The sequence below is a fragment of the Entelurus aequoreus genome, linkage group LG03 (assembly GCF_033978785.1).
Source record: "Entelurus aequoreus isolate RoL-2023_Sb linkage group LG03, RoL_Eaeq_v1.1, whole genome shotgun sequence".
Taxonomy (NCBI): Eukaryota; Metazoa; Chordata; class Actinopteri; order Syngnathiformes; family Syngnathidae; genus Entelurus; species Entelurus aequoreus.
The window spans coordinates 73189149-73215802 of record NC_084733.1 but is presented as its reverse complement, the minus strand read 5'-3'; the positions used below and the strand labels follow the sequence as shown (position 1 = coordinate 73215802).

General features: G+C 40.2%; 1 protein-coding gene across 1 annotated transcript; it reads right to left on the bottom strand.

Moving 5' to 3' along the window:
• Positions 1-601: 601 nt before the first annotated feature.
• On the bottom strand, positions 602-26654 carry LOC133646851 (monoacylglycerol lipase ABHD2-like). The gene is made up of 10 exons (XM_062042698.1): positions 26353-26654; positions 18067-18286; positions 16628-16803; positions 16377-16544; positions 14182-14365; positions 12478-12570; positions 12290-12391; positions 10684-10753; positions 10519-10603; positions 602-1366 (listed from the first exon to the last, which is right to left on the bottom strand). The coding sequence occupies exons 2-10, from the start codon at positions 18276-18278 to the stop codon at positions 1092-1094; spliced, it is 1365 nt and encodes a 454-aa protein (XP_061898682.1). The 5' UTR covers positions 18279-18286; positions 26353-26654; the 3' UTR covers positions 602-1091.

Here is a 26654-nt window from a genome sequence, read left to right as displayed (position 1 = left end):
TTAGGTGAGGGAAAATTCACACTGGTGATGTCACTGTCCAAGCATTTATAATATATATAATATTATTATATATATTGGATATATGGCATATGGAATGTTTACAATGAAAACAACAAAAATACAATTATAGCCAATATTTCGTATTAAAAATAATTCCCACCAATTTAATATTTGTAAAATAAATGATTATGTTCTACATCCTATCATATAACAAATATGCATGATTGGTCCTTGTTTAAAATTGTTTATTTGTGTAAAGTACATTATTCTCATCTACAGCTTATACGTGCTACTTGTGATTGTTTCCTTGTTAAAAACTAACCTAAAAAAAAACCCTAACTATAACAAACCATTTTTTTGAACGCCTCTTTTAAAAAGAACAGCTCTTCATCTCTCCCTTCAAGGAGCCATACATCCCATCTCTAGTCTTAGCTAATTTGCTAACGCGAGCTGGTGACTCTGAGCGGAGATATAAAAGGCTATAGATACAACACACCCCTGCAAAACCAAGCATATCACTGCTATATTTCACTTTTGCATGGTAATTAACCTTTTTTGTGTTACAGCAACGGAAGCAAAATACTGAAATGCAAGACATAAATATATGCCATATAGTTTCTTTATTTTGGAGATCATAAACAACAAAATCACATAGATTTTTTTATCAAAAATGCTTTTAAAAAACCCTCGTCCCAACAGTATAAAGTGCATATTAAAAATATGATTTCTGTAACCAAAAGTCATCATTGATTGCAATAAATATTGTATTCAAAAAGTAGTGCAAAGGCAATTATTGTCAATCTGTAAACTTTCAAAGTTCACCAAGAATAATATTATATACAGTAGATACATCACTATACAGTGGAACCAACACCCCTGAGGTTGTACGCTTTGGAAAAATATGCATCTCAAGTCGCAAAAACGTTCAACATTTTGCATATTTTGCCAGACCTCCGCTATGCGAGCATCGAATGATAATTTCTACCTGTTATGCATTTTCTTTGGCTTCTCACCCCTCATGTACCAACCGTAAGCGCGGCCTCACACAGGGGTGTTCAAAGAAGAATATACACAGGAAGTGGCGTAAAGTGCTAACCGTAGGGCCACTCGCACTGAAATAACGCGGCCACGGATGACCACGCCCGCGCTGGTTTGCTCGCTAGCTCGGCACTCTGGGACTTGAAGTTCGGGAAGCTTCTCTCCTGCCTGGCCGGCGTCTTCCTCTCCCAGTGGCAGATGGCGTCGGCTAACTCCACAATGATCTTGTCTATCCAGGTGAGGGGCTGAGGGAACAGCATGGCCCCCTCGAAGAAGCCCAAGTGGCCGCCGTGTTGTGTCAGGGCGAAAATCACGTTGGGTAACTTCTCTAATGAGGAGAGACAGACGATGAATTATTGATAACATCCTCTTACGTCATCTTTAGTGTTTATTTCTCCTCAAAAGATGAGGAACTGGATCCCCTAGCAAGCATGCACTATTAGTCCTACTAGGCTTGTAGCTTGTTTTTTTAACTATGTAAACGTAAAATCCATTTGTCAAAGCTACTCTTTTGTTTAATCAAAAGTTGTATATTTTTTATTATTATTTTTTTAAAAATCTGTCCTTTCTAATCAATTTTCTACCGCTTGTTACTCTGTGTCTCCTAGCCGCTCAGGCAAATCATTTTGTCTAAAAATGCATTTTCCCATTGATAATGTGACATCATCGCGCTTGGAATATATATATATATATATATATATATATATATATATATATATATATATATATATATATATATATATATATATATTAGGGGTGTAACGGTACACAAAAATTTCGGTTCGGTACGTACCTCGGTTTAGAGGTCACGGTTCGGTTTATTTTCGATACAGTAAGAAAAGAACAAAATATAAATTTTTTGGTTATTTATTTACCAAATTTGTAAACAATGGCTTTATCCTTTTAACATTGGGAACACTATAATAATTCTGCCCACGTTAATCAACATTAAACTGCCTCAAGTTGTTGCTCAGATTAAAGGCCTACTGAAACCCACTACTACCGACCACGCAGTCTGATAGTTTATATATCAATGATGAAATCTTAACATTATAACACATGCCAATACGGCCGGGTTAACTTATAAAGTGACATTTTAAATTTGCAGCTAAACTTCCGGTTCGAAACGCCTCTGAGGATGACGTATGCGCGTGACGTAGACCGGGGAACACGGGTATGCCTTCCACATTGAAGCCAATACGAAAAAGCTCTGTTTTCATTTCATAATTCCACAGTATTCTGGACATCTGTGTTCGTGAATCTGTTTCAATCATGTTCATTGCATTATGGAGAAGGAAGCTGAGCAAGCAAAGAAGAAAGTTGTCGGTGCGAAATGGACGTATTTTTCGAACGTAGTCAGCCACAACAGTACACAGCCGGCGCTTCTTTGTTTACATTCCCGAAAGATGCAGTCAAGATGGAAGAACTCGGATAACAGAGACTCTAACCAGGAGGACTTTTGACTTCGATACACAGACGCCTGTAGAGAACTGGGACAACACAGACTCTTACCAGGATTACTTTGATTTGGATGACAAAGACGCAGACGTGCTACTGTGAGTATGCAGCTTTGGCTTCTAAACATTTGATCGCTTGACCGTATGTGCGCAACTTTTTTTTGCGTATGTACGTAACTTTTTAAAAATATATAAGCTTTATGAACCTTGGGTTAGGTGAACGGTCTTTTGGGCTGAGTGATTGTGTGTGTTGATCAGGTGTTTGAATTGTATTGGCGTGTTCTATGGAGCTAGGAGCTAGCATAACGCGTCACGTATGTAACTTTTTAAAAATATATAAGCTTTATGAACCTTGGGTTAGGTGAACGGTCTTTTGGGCTGAGTGATTGTGTGTGTTGATCAGGTGTTTGAATTGTATTGGCGTGTTCTATGGAGCTAGGAGCTAGCATAGGAGCTAGAAGCTAGCATAACACGTACCGTACCGTACGTGCGCGTCACGTACGTAACTTTTTAAAAATATATAAGCTTTATGAACCTTGGGTTAGGTGAACGGTCTTTTGGGCTGAGTGATTGTGTGTGTTGATCAGGTGTTTGAATTGTATTGGCGTGTTCTATGGAGCTAGGAGCTAGCAGAGGAGCTAGGAGCTAGCATAACAAACACGCAGGTGTTATTATGCAGGATTAATTTGTGGCATATTAAATATAAGCCTGGTTGTGTTGTGGCTAATAGAGTATATATATGTCTTGTGTTTATTTACTGTTGTAGTCATTCCCAGCTGAATATCAGGTCACCCCCGGCTCTCACAGCATCTTCCCTATCTGAATAGCTTCAACTCCCCACTAGTCCTTCACTTGCACTTTACTCATCCACAAATCTTTCATCCTCGCTCAAATTAATGGGGAAATTGTCGCTTTCTCGGTCCGAATCTCTCTCACTTCATGCGGCCATCATTGTAAACAATAGGGAACTTTGCGTATATGTTCAACTGACTACGTCACGCTACTTCCGGTAGGGGCAAGCCTTTTTTTTATCAGATACCAAAATTTGCAATCTTTATCGTCGTTGTTCTATACTAAATCCTTTCAGCAAAAATATGGCAATATCGCGAAATGATCAAGTATGACACATAGAATAGATCTGCTATCCCCGTTTAAATAAAAAAAATTCATTTTAGTAGGCCTTTAAATAAAATGACAAAACTTTTCTTCTACATATAAAAAGTGCAACATTAAACAGTTTCAAGTCAACTCATCATGCTTAATTTATTACAGCATTTGGGAAGCCTGTAGTTGATTTTTATTATGTAAATGTTATATTTTTATCAACATGTGATAGCAGGGACCCTGCCATTCAAAACTAGGCTGCTCCATTACTAATGATTAATGTAACTATAGCTAAAAAAAATAGTACAATAGCAATAGGAGAGACTATTCATCCCTGAACACCATGGAGTTCATGTAGGCTTAAAGGCCTACTGAAATGAATTTTTAAAATTTAAACAGGGATAGCAGATCCATTCTATGTGTCATACTTGATCATTTCGCGATATTGCCATATTTTTGCTGAAAGGATTTAGTATAGAACAACGACGAAAAAGTTCGCAACTTTTGGTCGCTGATAAAAAAAAGCCTTGCCTGTACCGGAAGTAGCGTGACGTCAAAGGTTGAAAAGCTCCTCACATTTCCCCATTGTTTTCAATGCAGCTAGAGCGATTCAGACTGAGAAAGTGACGATTACCCCATTAATTTGAGCGAGGATGAAAGATTCGTGGATGAGGAACATTAGAGTGAAGGACTAGAGTCCGGTGCAGGACATATCTTTTTTCGCTCTGACCGTAACTTAGGTACAAGCTGGCTCATTGGATTCCACACTCTCTCCTTTTTCTATTGTGGATCACAGATTTGTATTTTAAACCACCTCGGATACTATATCCTCTTGAAAATGAGAGTCGAGAACGCGAAATGGACATTCACAGTGACTTTTATCTCCACTACAATACATCGGCGAAACACTTTAGCTACGGAGCTAATGTGATAGCATCTTGCTTAACTACATATAGAAACAAAAGAAATAAACCCCTGACTGGAAGGATAAACAGAAAATCAACAATACTTTAAACCATGGACATGTAAATACACGGTTAATGTTTTCCAGCTTGGCGAAGCTTAACAATGCTGTTGCTAACGACGCCATTGAAGCTAACTTAGCAACCGGACCTCACAGAGCTATGCTAAAAACATTAGCTATCCACCTACACCAGCCAGCCCTCATCTGCTCATCAACACCCGTGCTCACCTGCGTTCCAGCGATCGACGGTGCGACGAAGGACTTCACCCGATCACAGATGCGGTCGGCGGCCCAGAGACGGAGAAAGTTAAGGTGAGTTCGGCGGCTAGCGCGTCTGCTATCCATCTCAAAGTCCTCCTGGTTGTGTTGTTGTAGTCCGCTACTAATACACCGATCCCACCTACAACTTTCTTCTTTGCAGTCTTCATTGTTCATTAAACAAATTGCAAAAGATTCACCAACACAGATGTCCAGAATACTGTGGAATTTTGAGATGAAAACAGAGCTTTTTTGTATTGGATTCAATGTGTCCGCATACTTCCGTTTCAACGATTGACGTCACGCGCATACGTCATCATACATAGACATTTTCAACCGGAAGTTTAGCGGGAAATTTAAAATTGCACTTTATAAGTTAACCCGGCCGTATTGGCATGTGTTGCAATGTTAAGATTTCATCATTGATATATAAACTATCAGACTGCGTGGTCGGTAGTAGTGGGTTTCAGTAGGCAGTTACATTATTATATCAACTATCAGAGACAGAAACTCTTCATTTAACATAATGTCATTTTCTGCTGCTTCAACACAGCTCAATCAACACAGAAAAAGGTAAAGTGAAATAACAGACAGACAGGGCTTTGCTGTCCGTAACACACACACACACACACACACACACACACACACACACACACACACACACACACCCCAAAATGAGCTAACGTTACGCTAAAAGCGAATTAGCCTTCACCTCAAGCCAGGACTGCGAGCGAGCTGAGCTGCCTTTTATATTTCTAGAACGTCAACGGGCTCATAGTGATGTTACTAGTAGTTGACTGGGAGGTGTTTATTATAATTTGGGGGGAGTCCGCTGCATTATGCTCACCTGCTAAACACTGACTGCATGCGATCTAAATAAGCACTGCTGATTGGCTGTTACCGCTCTGTATGTAACCAATCAAATGGTTGTGTGGGTGGGACAATGCTGCGTGCTGCAGAGAACTGACAGAGGCAGATGGAAGCGGAGCAGCTTGTTAAGACTTTAGTTAAGGCGGCTAATTAATATGTTCGTGTGGAAACTCGTTCGGTACACCTCCGAACCGAACCGAAACCCCCGTACCGAAACCCCCCTAATATATATATATATATATATATATATATATATATATATATATATATATATATATATATATATATATATATATATATATATATATATATATAGAGAGAGAGAGAGAGAGAGAGAGAGAGAGAGAGAGACAATTTCATCCCCAAAAGCCTGTTTTCGCAGGTTTCCCTGCTCTTCAGGGGAATTTTTATACATTGTTATATATTTCGAGCGCAATGATGTCACGTTATCGATGGGAAAATGCATTTTTAGACAATATGATTTGCCTGAGCGGCTAGGAGACACCGAGAGTAACAAGCAGCAGAAAACGTATTAGAAAGGACGGATTTAAAAAAAAACTTGGGACTTCCCACAGGCTGGATTTTGGACGCTCGGGCCGTAGTTTGGGGACCCGTGGTCTAAATGGTTAGCATGTTATCAGGTAGGGTCTTAAGTCTGGTCCTAACTTGAACGAGCATACAGTCTTTAGGTAGAAGTCAAATATTGATTCCTCTAAATGAGAAAAAACATGAGGGGATATTTGCAAAGTTCTGTCCTGACTAGTTTGTGTCAACAATACAACAACCCAAAGGCCTCATTAGTCGGCTATTTTTATAAAAGCGATCATCATTAATGCATTTAAAATGGCCTCAAGTGGTCAACTTGTATTTATTTTCACCTCCGGAGTGGAAACTCAAGAGTTGACAAAGGCTTTTGTTTGGAAACTTGATATTCAAGCTTCATCTTTTATGCAAAGAAACTTCTTGGTAGGGTTGAACTTCTTCCGTCAGAGAAATGTTGCCCCTCCACTTTAAGAACCTATCATTATAACATTTTAGCACTACTTTAATACCCCTAGACTGAAGAATAGCACCACTCTTCTTTTAACTCAAATATAAATGCAACATTTCTAAGATGGAGTATTATGTTATACACTCGTCTCAGATTTTAACCACTACAACACCATACTTGCCAACCTTGAGACCTCCAAATTCGGGAGATTTGGGGGGGCGGGGGTGAGGTGGGCGGGGCCAGGGGTTAAGGGGGAGGAGTATATTTATAACTAGAACTCACTTAAATTCAAGTATTTCTTATATATATATAAATACAATAAATACTTGACTTTCAGTGAATTCTAGCTATATATAAATATGTATTTTATTATATATATATATATATATATATATATATATAAATAAAATAAATACTTGAATTTCAGTGTTCATTTATTTACACATATACACACACACAACACTCCTCTCTACTCATTGTTGTATTTGAAAGTGCAATGCTTTGCAGCCAGAAGCACAGCCTTTGAAGGAGCGTAGGTATGGGCAGTGTAATATTCTGGGTTGGAGTCAATAACCAGGCGAGGTGATGAAGTAACGTCTCTTTACTTCATACTTCAGAACCGACTCCCACACTTGCCGTCAGGTTGCGCAATACAACGTAAACTGTTGGCCAACCAAAAAGTTACTTTTTGGTCCAACCAAAAAGTTACTTTTTGGTCCAACCAAAAAGTTACTTTTTGGTTGGCCAACGGTTTACGTCTATTGTCGAGGCGGCTGATTGGAGCTGTGGCCGCAAGGTAGTTGGTGCCTGTCGTGGCGGTAATCCTAGAACCCGTTGGTGGACACCGGCGGTGAGGGATGCCGTCAAGCTGAAGAAGGAGTCCTATCGGGTTCTTTTGGCTCATAGGACTCCTGAGGCAGCGGACAGGTACCGACAGGCCAAGCGGTGTGCGGCTTCGGCGGTCGCAGAGGCAAAAACTTGGACATGGGAGGAGTTCGGGGAAGCCATGGAAAACGACTTCCGGACGGCTTCGAAGCGATTCTGGACCACCATCCGCCGCCTCAGGAAGGGGAAGCAGTGCACTATCAACACCGTGTATGGTGAGGATGGTGTTCTGCTGACCTCGACTGCGGATGTTGTGGATCGGTGGAGGGAATACTTCGAAGACCTCCTTAATCCCACCAACACGTCTTCCTATGAGGAAGCAGTGCCTGGGGAATCTGTGGTGGGCTCTCCTATTTCTGGGGCTGAGGTTGCTGAGGTAGTTAAAAAGCTCCTCGGTGGCAAGGCCCCGGGGGTGGATGAGATCCGCCCGGAGTTCCTTAAGGCTCTGGATGCTGTGGGGCTGTCTTGGTTGACAAGACTCTGCAGCATCGCGTGGACATCAGGGGCGGTACCTCTGGATTGGCAGACCGGGGTGGTGGTTCCTCTCTATAAGAAGGGGAACCGGAGGGTGTGTTCTAACTATCGTGGGATCACACTCCTCAGCCTTCCCGGTAAGGTCTATTCAGGTGTGCTGGAGAGGAGGCTACGCCGGATAGTCGAACCTCGGATTCAGGAGGAACAGTGTGGTTTTCGTCCTGGTCGTGGAACTGTGGACCAGCTCTATACTCTCGGCAGGGTCCTTGAGGGTGCATGGGAGTTTGCCCAACCAGTCTACATGTGTTTTGTGGACTTGGAGAAGGCATTCGACCGTGTCCCTCGGGAAGTCCTGTGGGGAGTGCTCAGAGAGTATGGGGTATCGGACTGTCTGATTGTGGCGGTCCGCTCCCTGTATGATCAGTGCCAGAGTTTGGTCCGCATAGCCGGCAGTAAGTCGGACACGTTTCCAGTGAGAGTTGGACTCCGCCAAGGCTGCCCTTTGTCACCGATTCTGTTCATAACTTTTATGGACAGAATTTCTAGGCGCAGTCAAGGCGTTGAGGGGATCTGGTTTGGTGGCTACAGGATTAGGTCTCTGCTTTTTGCAGATGATGTGGTCCTGATGGCTTCATCTGGCCAGGATCTTCAGCTCTCGCTGGATCGGTTCGCAGCTGAGTGTGAAGCGACTGGGATGAAAATCAGCACCTCCAAGTCCGAATCCATGGTTCTCGCCCGGAAAAGGGTGGAGTGCCATCTCCGGGTTGCGGAGGAGACCCTGCCCCAAGTGGAGGAGTTCAAGTACCTCGGAGTCTTGTTCACGAGTGAGGGAAGAGTGGATCGTGAGATCGACAGGCGGATCGGTGCGGCGTCTTCAGTAATGCGGACGCTGTATCGATCCGTTGTGGTGAAGAAGGAGCTGAGCCGGAAGGCAAAGCTCTCAATTTACCGGTCGATCTACGTTCCCATCCTCACCTATGGTCATGAGCTTTGGGTTATGACCGAAAGGACAAGACCGCGGGTACAAGCGGCCGAAATGAGTTTCCTCCGCCGGGTGGCGGGGCTCTCCCTTAGAGATAGGGTGAGAAGCTCTGCCATCCGGGGGGAGCTCAAAGTAAAGCCGCTGCTCCTCCACATCGAGAGGAGCCAGATGAGGTAGTTCGGGCATCTGGTCAGGATGCCACCCGAACGCCTCCCTAGGGAGGTGTTTAGGGCACGTCCGACCGGTAGGAGGCCACGGGGAAGACCCAGGACACGTTGGGAAGACTATGTCTCCCGGCTGGCCTGGGAACGCCTCGGGATCCCCCGGGAGGAGCTGGACGAAGTGGCTGGGGAGAGGGAAGTCTGGGCTTCCCTGCTTAAGCTGCTGCCCCCGCGACCCGACCTCGGATAAGCGGAAGAAGATGGATGGATGGATGGAACAAATATAAAAACACATTTTTACAATGGAGTACACGATGCACATCGTGCTGTCAACCAATTGCGGCACAGAACTATTAACTACCACGAACATAATGGTCATGTTGACTTAAGTTTTTGCATCTTACCGTTTTGTCATTATATCCGTTGCGTGGTTAATTTACAACGAAAAAGGTATTGTGCGTCAATACTGCATTAGCCTGACGCCATCTGCTGCCAGCCACAACAGGAGCAGGTGATTACTTGCCCCTGTGCAGATTGGAGTAGCGGCAGCCACTCCAAAGAGCACTTAAAGTCAGCTGACCCGTCATCTTTAAACAGTATCATGTGTGATGTGGGTTACACTTAAATTGCTGTTGCAACGTCCATTGGACACATTTAGAACAGCGGATTCTTTCATTGAAAATGCAGGTCATTTTTATACTCACCAAACTCATCCTGCGGGCCGGATTAAACCTGTTTGTGGGTCTGATACAGCCCGCGGGCCGTACGTTTGACACCCCTGCACTAAACACAAACCCTGAACCAAAGCCCTACCCTCGCACTAACTGATCGACGAACCTAATCCCAAAACCCTAACCAAGACAAGCAAAACCTAACCCTAACCCATGCTACAACCAATCCCTAAACCTAACCAAAACCCTAAACCTAACCCAACAGTATCTCAAAGCCTAACCTAACCCGAAGCGCCAACCATAGCCCCTAATGCATCCCTAACGAAAACCGTTAACTCTTAACAATTTCAACCTCTACATTTACGATTAAAAAGGAACTGATGCCAACCCCAACCGCACCTAAGCCCTATATTAATGGTTTCAAATCAAACACAACAAGGTACAGTACATTCTGTAAGGTCATCATAGCTACAAGAATGGCCCAAGTCAGTACTCCATGTAATTATTATTTGATGGCGTGTGTTTTCCTGTGCAGGGTGTAAGTATCTACGCTGTTAATGTATGGGGGGTATGCGATCATCCGGCAGATCACATGACCCTGAAAAATTCTAAGCTAAGCTGACAGAGTTGAGCAACACATATCCAAAATTGAATGTCACAAACCTGACAACGTGCGCGGAAAGGCGAGCAGAGAGGGATGCACCAGAGGGTCGTCTATGGAGTTAATCAGTATGAGAGGAACGGTCACCTGGAAGATGTGACACAATGTTGTTTTAGTACCGGTAGTTGATATAGTCTTCACGTTGGACACACTACTTCTCTGCTCACCTTGTGCATGTAGTGGACACAACTTTCCTGCTGGTAGTACTCATCCAAGGAGCTGTAGCCATGGAACTTTCTGGACACAAGAATACACTATTACATGATTGTCAACCGGCGGACAAATCCGGCCCAGCATCGAACCATTTTTGCAGCAGATTCCTATTAACAGTAGAGTCATATCATAAATCTTTGACTAGTGTTTTTGTAGCACGTCCTTAAAAACAACAGAGAGCTCCTGTTAACACAGAATCTTTGAGTAGTGTTGGAATCCATAGGGGATCTTTGACCAAAGTTTTTGCAGTACAACCTTAAAAATGACAGTGGTCCTGTTAAAAAGAGGATCTTGGACAAGTGTTTTTGGAGTAGGGCCTTAAAAAAAGCAGAGCGCTCCTGTTATACAGTGAATCTTTCCGTAGCGTTTGTTATACAGAGGATCTTTGACCAGAGTTTTGGCAGTAAGAACCTCCTGTCACGGTATAATGATAAACCGCGGTAAAACTTTCCACGGTTTGTATAACCGTTTTAAAATAAAATGATTGATTATTTCACAAACTGTTGACACTGCTTATCTACTGGAGAAGCAAGCTAGCACTAGATAGCCTAAATGTTAACATGAGCAATACTCAAATTCGAAGTATAATGACAACAGTAAGTGACTTGACGCCCCCAACACAGGTTTTTTTAAACAAAAACTTTTATTAAAATGGAACAAAAACTTTAATATGTAAAAATGGATGAATATAAACATATTTCAACACTCCTATACGAATAATATGGCTCTTAAGTAGCCAGAACTATAATATTATATAACATATTTCTTCCGGCAAAAAAGTATATTGTGTGGATATTTATTTGTTGTATTTATTAAAATAAACAACTTGGTTATAAGTGTGTATAAGTACTGGTTGAGAACATTCAACAAGACCGTGATAATAATGATACCGTGATAATTTTGGTGACAAGAACCATGATATGAAATTTTCATATCAATACATAGCTAGTCCTATTTTGCAGTAAAAACTTGAAAGCTGTGAATAGTTCTGTCAAAGGGAGGACCTTTGACTAGGGTTTTTGCACTACCGTATTTTTTGGAGTATAAGTCGCTCCGGAGTATAAGTCGCACCGGCCGAAAATGCATAATAAAGAAGGAAAAAACATACAAGTCGCACTGGAGTATAAGTCGCATTTTTTGGGGAAATTTATTTGATAAAACCCAACACCAAGAATAGACACTTGAAAGGCAATTTAAAATAAATAAAGAATAGTGAACAACAGGCTGAATAAGTGTACGTTATATGACGCATAAATAACCAACTGAGAACGTGCCTGGTATGTTAACGTGACATATTATGGTAAAAGTCATTCAAATAACTAGAACATATAGAACATGCTATATGTTTACCAACAATCTGTCACTCCTAATCGCTAAATCCGATGAAATCTTATACGTCTAGTCTCTTACGTGAATGAGCTAAATAATATTCTTTGATATTTTACGGTAAACTTCACACATAAGTTGCTCCTGAGTATAAGTCGCACCACCGGCCAAACTATGAAAAAAACTGCGACTTATAGTCCGAAAAATATGGTAAGTCCTTGGTGACATGGTTACCTCATAACGCTGTCATCAATCTGCGCGAGAGATGTGGCCGCACACAGTCTGCTCACGTCGGCGTCGCTAATGTTGCAGGAGTTCATGTCGAGCAAGCTTTTCCTGTTGATCAACACGACAAAACAAAAAGGTGTTACTTTTGGTCCAGACACCAAAGACAATAACGGCCTTATTGTTTGTTCGTGTACCTGTGTGACAGGATGAGCTTCTTCATGTTTTCCGCCAGAACAAAGTTGTACAGTCTCCGCCCCTGGTCCCACTGGAGGAAAGTTTCCTGCGCTCTAAAGACACAAACATATTTGTACTGGAATGCACCACAGAGATTGATCTTTTTGTATTTTACAATAAAAGATCTGTGTAAGCGCAAGGAGAGCAGCGGGCGGCACTAGTGTTTTTTTTCCCCCAGTTGAAATGTTTTGGCATCTTTTGACAAAGTTTGATACAATGAGTATACCCCAAAATATAAACATTTAGACTATTTTTGTAATTATGTTTAAATTTAAAATATATATACTTATATGCACTGTATGGTATAATTTTGTTAAATTGCTTTGACAAAGAACTGAAATTACAACTAGTTTTTCTTCTGATAAAAATGAAGAATATTTATGTATTTCTTTAAATGAATTGAAAACACCACTTTGCAGCTTTATAAACATTAAAGACAAACAAGAGGGATTGTAAATTAACTGCTTCTAAAAGCACTCAATATGATAATAAAAAAAAGTATAATAGTTACCTTTTTATTCACAAATACTGTGTTAATTCTCCTCAAAAAATTAGAATAATTTAGTAATTATTTTTAACGATTAAATAATTCAATAATAATGACTTATAAGAAATATTTCATTATAAACGTATTAAAAACCTAATGAGAAAATAAGTATTGTATCATTTCCAAAAATATACAAATAAAAGATTATCAAGTAATAACTATTGTACTTTTTAATATTGCGCTAAATGTAAAAAAAAAAATCTATATTGATATCTTTTAGGGCTGGGCGAAATGGGTGAAAACTGTATTGGAAGAAAAGTGTTTTAAATCAGTCAATATTGATAAATAACAATATTTTTTATGACCTATTGAAAATAAGGATCAAATATATTAAATGTAAATATTTTTATTTAAAATGTAACCTTTTTATTTATAATACCCCCAGCTATCAAAATTCTAAAATCACATTTAACACTTAACAATAACCTCTAAAAAGAAGATGTGAAAATAAGGAATATGTAAGAAATGTTTAATAAAGTTTAATAAAGTGTAACAAAATAGAGCAAAGTGTGAAAATGTATACAAATAGAAACCTAAGAACTCTTTTCTGCAGGTTTAGTGCCAGGAAGTTACAGCTGTGCTCTAAAGGGTGAGGGCGACTAAGGTAGTGTGGTATTGAGTATTGGTCTTGGTGGAGACGAGAGCCTTGCATCATTTAAAGAATACAATGGTCTGACTACGGTCCGTTTTAAAAATCCAAAAAACTGCCATATTATCAAGGTGACTTTTCCTGTTTTATTGACAATTAATTCGCTCTGTGCAGCACTCCTTTTTCGTTTCTCTTCTCGCTCCATGCAAAGAATCAACTGCGAGACAACAAGATGGCACAACCAAACCTGATTGTTGATACTGTTACCTGATTGGCTGTTAGCGTGTCACTCCCACTGATCAGTGATCTCTTCCTGCGTTGCTCGGTTACCAGAGAGCAAGTGCCTTTGTTCATGCAACCAACCCTGCTTTGTAACTTCTGTTTTTTCCGCCAAAATAACATTATCAAATGTTTTATCAAACACATTTTTTATTGATATCGATTACGTGCCTATTGCGATATATATTGATATTGTTTTATCGCCCAGCCATATTATCTTTCATCCGCCTATTCTTTATTTGTACCCACCTGAGGACGTTGTAGCCCTGGCAGACACTGATGCAGCACAGCACTTTGTCCTGGTTGAACGGGTTTTCGCCCAGGAATTTACACACAATGTTGCCCCCCAGGCTGAAGCCCACCACCACCAGCAGTGTGTGAGGAAACGCTTGCTTGACGGAGGTCACCATGGCTGCAAACTCCCACGTGCAACCTTGACCGTTGAACAGATGAAGATGACATTTTTAGTACATCATTTGTCAGGTGGGCAATCACTCACGTTGCACCTTAGCTTGAATGGGACTGACTTAAACAATGGGGCAAGTCCAACACTTGAATGACATTAGGCCCACAAGAGATTCAGTTCTAAAGTAGAAGCAACTAACATTTTTGGAGCAGATTGCAAGAAAAACATTTGTCGTATAGAGAATCTTTGACAACATCTTTGACTAGTGTTTTAGCAGTAACAGCTCCAGTCAAATAGATCAGTTTTTCATAAAGTACCAGTAGAGTGTTCAAACATGTGGACTTTATGCTTATTTTTGTTTTATTGCATCTAATAAACCATATCCAATTGTATTTACAATTTGAAAAGTATGTGAAAATACCGTCTAACATCACAAAATGCCACAAATTCAGTCGTTTTGAATATTCTGCTCCGAATATCTTCGGCAGTTTTCGCAGATTCTACGTCATTGGAGTAACGCTTCTGCACTCTGACCATATTATCACATCAGTCACACTGGAAATACGCAAACATTGGAAAGAGATGTGCTGTTTATCATTTACAATCCTTATGTAAGACAACACCTCATAGGCTTGGCTTTTTTTATGCATTCAAAATTGTAAGTAATAGCTAACAATTATGTCAATAGATCGATGGTCCACTAATATAACCTCTCTAAAAACAACCAGAAACCACCAACAATAATACATTTACATGTCATGACCTGAAAATTAACCAAGTATGAGTGATATTGTTATTACAAGCGCCAACTCAGACGGCCTATTTTAGCGGCACATTGATAGCAGTGAGCTAATGCTAGCATATGCTGCTAATGTTGACACACGGAGCCGGCGGCTGCTTCTGCTTTGCACCAAATTTGCTAAAAGTAAATTCTAGATTATAATTCATGCATCTCTCACCTGCTAGTAGACAAATGGGGCCATGGACCGAGAGACTGGTCGACTTCGATATCCCCTGAGATGGTGAAAAAGACACAAAAATACGCCTGTCGACGGAGGCAACTTTTTTTTAACCCTTTGGGAGGATTGCGATTCTTCATCTAAACGGGATTATGTGAGCATCCCGTCGGTCGGCATCCCAGCGAGAGTGGAAGTATTATACGGTTTGTTTTATTATGGTTTGTTTGTATGTTTAGCACCTAGCAATGCTGATGATGCTATGGCGTTACAATAAAGCTGCATCCGTTTAGCACTTGGCTTTTGAAACTTATTGCTAATCCTCTTTGTGTTCGGGCTAAAAAATATAAGGTTCTGGATCATTATTTGTCCCAAAGTCATCATAGTTGGCTCTCACAAAATCTGCTTGATTACCATTGTTGTTGATGGGGAAGGGATCGGGAATCTCTGTGAGATTGATACTATTTGATCATATCTATTTATTCGCAAAACTTCGAAGTCTTTTGGAGTCATAAATCAGATAAATATGATAATAGCTTCAATATAGAGGCAACTTGTTTTTCCACTCTACTGGTACCTCAACTATAGGACTAGAGGGCCACCAAAAATAACGGACCACAGCGGTACTCAGTTGTAATACACTTGTCCACCACTTGTGGCGGTAATGACAATACCAAACAAACAGAAGAGGTTTGGAGCAAAAGTAATAGAAGTTTCTTAAGCGCAAAAAATATGACTAAAGTGGTGAAGCTGTATTATTTTCACTTTAATTTATTGACAGTTTATCAAAGAAACATGTACTATAAAGTATAAGTTATGGAATTTAGTTAGAATGTATTTATTTGTATTTTATTTATTTGTATTGTATTTATTTTTATTTTTATTTAGTTTAGCTCTATTATTTTTGAACAGTATTAAAATCAAGTGTAAGATTACTAACTTAGTGTGGATATTTGAGTGGGCCCCGGGCTCCTCTGTAGTGGAAAAACTGGTCAAAAATTGTTAAAAAACCCTGATGTAGATGATCTTTGACCCAATGTAGTTGAATAGTTACTGTGTTGTTATTAAATTGACTTCAGTACCGTAGGTGAACAGGCGTGGGGCGGTGAGCTCAATGTCAGGCAAAGCTCCCAGGTGGTTAAGGACGGCACAGCGGTAGCCTTGTCGCTGGGAGTGATCCACAAAGGTCCGTATGTAGTTCTTCTCACTATGGTTGCCAATCCCAGGGCAGATTACCATGGTGATGTCACCTGACACACATAACAGCAGAGTCACGACCGCTGTCTTGTGAAATCTTGACACCACACTTGCAGTGGATTACAGCGCCACTAACCTCCCGTGCTGTGGTCCGCCAGCGCCTCAAACAGGTCAAAGGTCGCCGTGGCCCCATCAGGCATCGGGAGAAATTTGCGGACGCCGCGGGGCGTGGGAGTGCTGACGCGGCCCATCTTACCGTAGAGGACCGTCTGGATGTGGCCGCTCTTTCCCCACAGTAGGGGAGGAATGTAACTACGGAGTCACATGACATAACACAGCATGACTCAGCGCTTTTAGCCCCTGCGATCCAAGGGAGGGGCCCGTAAATAGAACGGTTTTAGAGCACCATCCAGGATTTAAGCTTCCTTTAATCATTTGTTTCATAGCGGAAATACTTAAAAAAAATCACATATCTGCACTAACCTTTTAGAAATGGCTTTGAAAGGTATGGGATAATGTTGATGAAAATCTGGAAAAAGTTGTGCACCTTGTTTTTTTTGTTACACTTTGGCACCAATTGTTTCTGAGCCGGATTAATTGAAAGGTTATTTACTTGTGAAAGGTGGGCAGTTACGTGCTTCAAGAGAACGCGTTCAATTGTGGTGCAGATCTGGATAAAGGTGTTCATCCAGAATTTTTAGATTCACTTCAGAACACGAAAACAAAAATAACTTTGGTTCTTACTGCATTATGCATAAACTTATTCACTCATGGAAGGGTAGTTTAGTTTAGTTTAGTTTATTATCCCCATTAGTCTATACCGCAGTGGAGACTATTCTTCCTGGGGTCCAGGGCCTGAGGGATTACACATTTTGGGGAGAATCTGGATAAAGGTGCAGTTAACCCATATTGTGTGTGTTTTTGAGTATGCAAAAAGTACTTAATAGACTTCTGCAAAACTTTATAGAGGCAACGTTGGACGGACTATAAATTTAGGAATAAAACATTAAAAAAATGATGGAGTAGATCTGGACAAAGGTGCAAATTCAGTTTCTAAGAATTTGTTGGGGTTATGTGAGTGTGCAAAACTACTTCATAGATTTACCCAAAAATATTTATTTCTGAGCAGAATTACGCAAAACCTTAATAGTGGGGGGCTAAACATTTTTTCGCAGATTTGGATCACAATCTACGATTTTAGTTTAGTTTTTTCTTAGCGGGATTATGGAAAAAAGTGTCACTTGTATCACCACTAAACTTTGTCCAGGGAGACGGGCACGGGGTAAGGAATAACATTTTGGTGCACATCTGGATAAAGGTGTGGCTCCAAGGTTTGTAATTATTTTTTGTATAGTGGTTACGCAAAAATGTTCACATACTTTTTTGAGGAAGTAGCAACATGGGCTGAGTGATTACATTTTGGTTCAGATCTGGTTAAATGTGCATATTGTATTCACTTTTAGATTTTAGCTAAAGCCCCCAAAACTGATTTTAAAAAATTTAGTATCCAGGGTTTTTCTTTTTTGCAAATCTTTGTATCCAAATCCCGATTCTTGACACAATTCCTTTACTCACTCTTTGGTCAGCAGGGGACAGCACTGGAGCAGGTAGCGCATGAGGGGCGTGTCCTGGTAGGTAAGCTCCGGCGGCGAGTAGGGGCTCTTGAGGTTGAGGCCGCGCACGATGACGTACAGGACCGTGGCCACCGCCGCTAGCTTCACGCCGTCAAACATGGCCGGCAGCTGCGAGCCGAAGGTGTGGACGTCGCCCTCCACCAGCGTGGCCATCGCAGATGCTTGAGAAAAAATGAAAACGTAATAAAAATAAATAAATAATAACATATATAAAAATAAAACCGCAGCGTTAGTTGTGTTACAGTAGGTCACTATTCAACTGGCGGCCCGGACGCCAAATCCACCCTGGCAATGACACATACATTCCTAAAAACACTAGAGTGCTCCTATTGTGTAGAGGAACTTGGACCACTGTAAACACAGTGGCAGATTCTTGCGTTGACAATTTACCTTGCTAGCATACATAGAACACTGGGGTCCAAACTTGCGACTTACATAACTGAGGTATTCCTCACTTTTTATCCGAGTTCTTGGAGTGCGTATTGTTTCCTCCAGATAAATTCAAACAAAACGGAGACTGATAATTGCCCCCGATAAAAAGATCACCCTGATCAAGAACTCCCTTGGTGCTCTGGGTGCATCTGTTAAAAGCAGCCTCAGAAACCTTGGGGTTGTGTTGGATCAGTCAATGTCTTTGGAGGGTCACTGTCGTCAACTGACTCTAAAGTGAGAAATTTGTAGTCAAAATTGGATTTCTAAATGATCATTCACGGGTTCATTTCGTCTCGTATTGACTATTGCAATTCTCTCTTCACCCTTTTCAACAAGTCAACGCTAAAGAGACTTCAGACGGTACAAAATGCGTCTGCCAGACTTTTGATCGGTGCACCCAGGACAGCCCATATCACCCCCATTTTATACAGTCTTCATTGGCTTCTGGTTAAATTCCGCATTGAGTTTAAAATTTAAGTCCTGACATTCCCTGCGTTGCATGGTGGGGCCCCTCAGTACATCACTGACTTGTTATGCCCCTACTCTTCAGGGCGCAGCCTCCGGTCTTCAGGCCAGGGTCTTCTAAAGATCCCAAAAACTCGTTTTAAAACCCGTGGAGACCTGGAATTCCAGGCTATAGCTCCCAGACTCTGGAACAATTTGCACCAGTCCCTTTGTGATCTTGACCGTGTTTAAACTTTTAAGAAACATTTGAAAACTTCTCTTTTTAGTAAAGCTTTTAGTTAATGCACCTTTTAATTAAAATTTTTAATCTACTTTGTATCCTTTTTAGGATGTTGCCCCTGTTGTTTTAAATTGAATTCTTGTTTTACTTTACCTATGTTTTGTACAGCGCTTTCTGATTTTATCTGTGAAAAGCACTTTATAAATAAAATTTACTTACTTACTTACTCAAGGCACCATTTTAAGTCCTCTCCTTTTTGGCAGTTGAATTATTTTTTACTTAATGTGATTTATGTAACTATGGTGTTGCTGCAGCTTGTTTACTTCAGATTCAGTCAGTACTCATTTGTTCAAGTTCTTTAGTTATTCTAGTGGTGTTCCTCAAGGTTTCATTTTATGTCCTCTCTTTTTCATCATTCAGGCTATTCAACAGGTGGCCCATGAGTCAAAAATGATTAGGAATCCCTTCAAAAACAAGGAAATCCGCTTGGGTCAGCCAAAGTAATGAAGATACAACCCGTAGACAGCATAGACGAAAAGATAATAAAAGACCTGAGATTAGCGTCCTACTCTACTGGAGAAGAGATTTTCAGAGTCTTGGGAAAGAATAAAAATACTTCGACCATCACAATTGAAATTCTGAAAGAACTACAAGAATTACCTCCCATCAGGGGAAGCAATTCAAGACAGGTCCTCAAATTTGTAAAAATGTTGTGGTGGTCAAGTTAGCTGTGTTCTCAATGGATACTAGGTGCCATTTAACCTAGTACGGTACCCAGTAAAAACAGTAAACTAAAAAATAGATTATCACAGTAGTACATGTAGTGGATTCCTGCAAACCAAGAAACAGTAGACAACCTTAAATACTATGGTTATAATATGTAGAAAACCCATGACTTTATTGTAAAATTAGTAAACAATTGTAAAATGCATTTGCAAATACCAAACTGTCACAATCATGCAAATTCTTTAAAATGTACGATATTACATTTAGTAAAAAACAAGTCTTAATATTGTAACAATTAATTCTTTTTTTATCCATAATTTTACAAAAATAAAAAAATATATGGCAAATACATTTGACAAACTACAGTCGTGGTCATAAGTTTACATACCCTGGAAGAATTTATGATTTTTTTGGCCATTCTTCAGAGAATATGAATGATAACACAAAAACCTTTCTTCCGTTCCCCGGTCCTTAGCTTTCTGGAAATGTGGCCCCCAAAACAATTTAGTGGAATATCCCTGCAGGAGGCCCTAAGGGATGTTACAATGATCCCAAAGTAAATAGCTTCTCGATGTGTACTTTAATGCTGTTGGATTAGTGTTCACACTAGTAGTTTTGTCTGCAAAGTAAAGAACATATGCATAAAGTAAAGACTTGAAAACTCAAATGTGTCCAAGGTGCGGTCAGGCCTGGCGGCCATTTTTGACTTGCTGGTAATCTTTATTAGTGGCCCTCTGCATTTTGTAAAAAAAAAAATGATGGATCCATAATTTAATAAGGTGTATTAGTTACAGTACATGGGTGTCATGTTGCAAGAACTCCGACGAATGGTGTAAAACTTCAACTAATCAACGCAGGCATGGAAAGAAAAGTATAGTATTTTTAATACTTTAAAACCAAAAGTATGCCTCTTACACCAGTGTTAATTTCATTGACTAAGAATTTTCGTCTTAGATATCGTCAACAACCTATTTTCCCCTGACGAAAATAAAAACCTGTTTCCATATGAGTTGGGAAATTGTGTTACATGTAAATATAAACGTAATACAATGATTTGGAAATATTCAATTGAATGCACTACAAAAACAAGATATTTGATGTTCAAACTCATAAACTTTATTTTTTTTTTGCAAATAATAATAAACTTAGAATTTCATGGCTGCAACACGTGCCAAAGTAGTTGGGAAAGGGCATGTTCACCACTGTGTTACATGGCCTTTCCTTTTAACAACACTCAGTAAACGTTTGGGAACTGAGGAGACACATTTTTTAAGCTTCTCAGGTGGAATTATTTCCCATTCTTGCTTGATGTACAGCTTAAGTTGTTCAACAGTCCGGGGGTCTCCGTTGTGGTATTTTAGGCTTCATAATGCGCCACACATTTTCAATGGGAGACAGGTCTGGACTACAGGCAGGCCAGTCTAGTACCCGCACTCTTTTACTATGAAGCCACGTTGATGTAACAGGTGGCTTGGCATTGTCTTGCTGAAATAAGCAGGGGCGTCCATGGTAACGTTGCTTGGATGGCAACATATGTTGCTCCAAAACCTGTATGTACCTTTCAGCATTAATGGAGCCTTCACAGATGTGGAAGTTACCCATGTCTTGGGCACTAATACACCCCCATACCATCACAGATGCTGGCTTTTCAACTTTGCGCCTATAACAATCCGGGTGGTTCTTTTCCTCTTTGGTCCGGAGGACACGACATCCACAGTTTCCAAAAACAATTTGAAATGTGGACTCGTCAGACCACAGAACACTTTTCCACTTTGTATCAGTCCATCTTAGATGAGCTCAGGCCCAGCGAAGCCGACTGCGTTTCTGGGTGTTGTTGATAAACGGTTTTCGCCTTGCATAGGAGAGTTTTAACTTGCACTTACAGATGCAGCGACCAACTGTAGTTACTGACACTGGGTTTCTGAAGTGTTCCTGAGACCATGTGGTGATATCCTTTACACACTGATGTCACTTGTTGATGCAGTACAGCCTGAGGGATCGAAGGTCACGGGGCTTAGCTGCTTACGTGCAGTGATTTCTACAGATTCTCTGAACCCTTTGATGATATTACGGACCGTAGATGGTGAAATCCCTGAATTCCTTGCAATAGCTGGTTGAGAAAGGTTGTTCTTAAACTGTTCAACAATTTGCTCACGCATTTGTTGACAAAGTGGTGACCCTCGCCCCATCCTTGTTTGTAAATGACTGAGCATTTCATGGAATCTACTTTTATACCCAATCATGGCACCCACCTGTTCCCAATTTGCCTGTTCACCTGTGGGATGTTCCAAATAAGTGTTTGATGAGCATTCCTCAACTTTATCAGTATTTATTGCCACCTTTCCCAACGTCTTTGTCACGTGTTGCTGGCATCAAATTCTAAAGTTAATGATTATTTGCGCAAAAAAAAAAATGTTTATCAGTTTGAACATTAAATGAATATTAAGATTAAAGATTAAAGTACCAATGATTGTCACACACACACTAGATGTGGTGAAATTTGTCCTCTGACCCATCCCCTTATGGGTTGAAAATGATTTGCAAATCATTGTATTCCGTTTATACTTAATCTAACACAATTTCCCAACTCATATGGAAACGGGGTTTGTAAGATGATGACAAATCCAAACAAAACGCAAAATTAACAGACATTTTCGTCGAACAATAAAAACGACATGGAAATGTTAAAATAAACAAAATCCAATCCTATTTAATTTTGTCTTATAGATGGGTGAAATACATCCAATCACAGCTCTTTAACAGCGTACATATGAAAGAGGGGGGTGGGTGTTGGCTACGAACAAGAGCCAATCAGTTGCTTTTCCTTATGAGATGAGGAAGTCGGATTTCTCACCGCCAAAACAAAAGTGTGGATTTAACGTGTTCCACATTGTGATATGTGTACACCTGGGAGAAATTGAAGAGGACACGTTTTACTTTTGACTCTATACGATGCCATCAGCAGGCAAGTAGTGTGACATCTACACAACTGTAAGTTCAAGCAATGTGTATTTGCTGCTTCCAGTTCTCCCGCGCTCTTAAACAAATGATGACGAAAGCATGCATCGTAACTCCGTTTCACAACACACATACATGCCTGCTTTGACAGAGACGTAGCATAAAAAAATAGAAAAAGTGCCTGAAAGATATTTATTGGTATCGGCCATTCTATGCATCATTCCTGACCATAAGATCATGCTACTTTTGTGTAAAACAAATGCTTTGCATGTAGTCTAAATAGGTGTTTAAATTTTTTTTTTTAAAAGGCCCTATCTTTTATACTTTATATTTTAGTCGACTAAATTTACTGTAATTTTGTTGACTAAAACAAAATTTAGATGACTAAATTTAGACTAAAACTAAAATTCATTTTCGTCAAAAACTATGACTAAAGGTAAAAGCTGCTGTCAAAATCAACACTGCCTCACACTCATTAAACACATTTTAATTAAACATATTTTAAATTCTGTTTTATACGTTAACAATTACAGTTGTACAGTATTTACTTAATTGCTTATTTCCCACCCCATGTAGATAGCGGCACAAACCAGTTTCAATTCAAGTTTTAATTTAAAAACATTTGTTTTCACATTTTATAGCAGAGAAAAGGCCACCATAATGCGGGGTGAGCAAAGGACATTACATCCAGCCAACTGGCCAGTGCAGCTTTTTTGCACTTTTATTCAATCAGTGGCGCCCACATAACTTTTTAGAATAGATGATCTTGTTAGTCTGGCTCTACAAATGACTCGTGTTGCAAAATGACTGGCTTGTATCCTGTAAGGGGAAAACCCATGACCTATGACAAGGGTGCCAAAACGTTTATCACTGTGAGCCACAGACTGACAAATCTAAGTATAGGGGGTCCATTTTAGTAGTTTTCACCTTCAAAACAAGTACAATAAAGATATTGTGTTTAAAAAGAACTACAAAATGCAATTTTGATAGAAATTTCATTAGGGATGTCCGATAATATCGGACTGCCGATATTATCGGCCGATAAATGCTTAAAAATGTAATTTCGGAAATTATCGGTATCGGTTTCCTAATTATCGGTATCGGTTTCAAAAAGTAAAATGTATGACTTTTTAAAACTCCGCTGTGTACACGGACGCAGGGAGAGGTACAGAGCGGCAATAAACCTTAACGGCACTTCCTTTGTGTGCCGGCCCAGTCACGTAATACATACGGCTTTTCACACACACAAGTGAATGCAAGGCATACTTGATCAACAGCCATACAGGTCACACTGAGGGTGACCGTACAAACAACTTTAACACTGTTACAAATATGCGCCACACTGTGAACCCACACCAATCAAGAATGACAAACACATTTCGGGAGGACATCCGCACCGTAACACAACATAAACACAACAGAACAAATACCCAGAACCCCTTGCAGCACTAACTCTTCCGGGACGCTACAATATACACCCCCCGCTACCCCCCAACCTCCTCATGCATGTCCCAAATTCCAAGCTGCTGTTTTGAGGCATGTTAAAAAAAATAATGCACTTTGTGACTTCAATAATAAACATGGCAGTGCCATGTTGGCATTTTTTTCCATAACTTGAGTTGATTTATTTTGAAAACCTTGTTGCATTGTTTAATGCATCCAGCACGGCATCACAACAAAATTAGGCATAATAATGTGTTAATTCCACGACTGTATATATCGGTATCGGTTGATATCGGTATCGGTAATTAAGAGTTGGACAATATCGGATATCGGTAAAAAAGCCATTATCGGACATCTCTAAATTTCATCCATCCATCTTAAACCGCGTGTCCCTCTTGCCGAAGCCGAACTGAAATGCTAATAGTTGACCAGAAAGCATCAAGTAAAAAAAATATGAGCAAAATGAGCTAAAATAGCTAGCATGCGAACTGTTATGAAAACATGCTAACTATGGCATGCTTACAGTTAGCAATAGTGAAACACCAAAATATATGACACTGAGGCTAAAAAGCTAGCATGCTAATGTTAGAGTGTCCGCCCTGAAATCGGTCAAGTGATACCAAAGACTATAAAAATGGAACCCATTAAATCAAATAAAATCAAATCAACTTTATTTATAAAGCACATTTAAAATTTACCACAGGGGTAGCCCCAAAGTGCTGTACAATGGGCAGGTTAAAAGATAATAGGAGTACCGAGCAAACACAACACAAACAAAACACGATAAAAAACAAATAAATAAAATAAATAAAACATAAAAAACAGGTTCACAGCAGGTGTATTATGGGGCGCCATTGCAGGATGGATATCACTCAGTGTTAAAAGCCATGGAATAAAAGTATGTTTTTAAGAGAGATTTAAAAACATGAAGAGAGGAGGCTTGTCTAACACTCAGAGGTAGGTCGTTCCAGAGCTTGGGACTCAGCATCAAGGGTAGGAATTGGGGGTTAAACCACCTAAATGATTCCCGGGCGCGGCCACTGCTGCTGCTCACTGCTCCCCTCACCTCCCAGGGGGTGAACAAGGGGATAGGTCAAATGCAGAGGACACATTTCACCACACCTAGTGTGTGTGTGTGTGTGTGTGTGTGTGTGTGTGTGTGTGTGTGTGTGTGTGTGTGTGTGTGTGTGTGTGTGTGTGTGACAATTAGGGCTGCAACAACTAATCGATTAAATTGATTAAAATCGATTATAAAAATAGTTGGTGATTAATTTAGTCATCGATTCTTTGGATCTATGCTATGCGCAGAGGCAATTTTTTGATTTTTTTTTATAAACCTTTATTCATAAACTGCAACATGTACAAACAGCTGAGAAACAATAATCAAAATAAGTATGGTCCCAGTATGCTGCTTATTTTTCAATAAAATACTGGAAAGGATAGAAATGTAGTTTGTCTCTTTTATCCGATTATTAATCGAAGTAATAATCGACAGATTAATCGATTATCAAATTAATCGTTAGTTGCAGCCCTAGTGACAATCATTGGTACTTTAACTTTAATGTTAAAATTCTACCTGAAACATGCATCAAATACGATAATATAATACTCTGATGGGTGTACCTGAAAAAGATGCAAGGGTGCGAATGTGCCCAAGTGTGACTGAGGTGTATGCCTACAAAATTAGTTTAAAAAAGTTAGCGTGCTAGCATTTGTGAAGTAAGTAAAAATATTCACGCCGATATGTATACTTGCAAAATTAGCAAAAAAAAGTGAGCATGCTTATATTAGAACGCCGCGGGCCGTTAAAAATTAGCTACTGGCCGCAAATGGCCCCCGAGCCGCACATTGGACAACCCTGCCCTAGGACATCATGGACAACCAACCCTTAAAGAGTTTTCAGGCCATGTTTTGGTTGGAAGTACTGCTTGATGACTAAAATACACAGCAACAAGTGAACAGAGTGAGAATAATGAATAAAACCTGATGTGTCCTCCGGCTGCCTTGGTCGCTCAGTCCGCACTTCAATTAGATCAAGACTCCTTCTTCTTCTACTCTTTCTTGTACCTTTCTTCCGCAAACTTGCCAGGAAATACGCGGGGCTTCAACAACACTTGACTTTAAGCAAAACTACGTGCATTAAAAAAAAGGGGGGTTTCCGTTCCCTTTCGGTGAGGTTTTGTAGTCCGTAACGATTCCGCTTGGTTCCACCCAGACTTGTTCCTTGTGTTTACAGCCCGGATTGAGTGACCAGCTCACGGTGCGTTCACGCCCACGCCAAAGCT

Bases quoted from the DNA above. Each gene is read 5' to 3' on its own strand.
- LOC133646851 (XM_062042698.1), bottom strand. From the start codon at position 18,278: ATGGCCACGCTGGTGGAGGGCGACGTCCACACCTTCGGCTCGCAGCTG. The intron at 14,366-16,376 runs GTACTGAAGTCA...TCAACGGTCAAG, and splicing joins CCCACGCCTGTTCACCTACG to GTTGCACGTGGGAGTTTGCA. The intron at 12,392-12,477 runs GTACACGAACAA...GTTGATCAACAG, and splicing joins AAGCTCATCCTGTCACACAG to GAAAAGCTTGCTCGACATGA.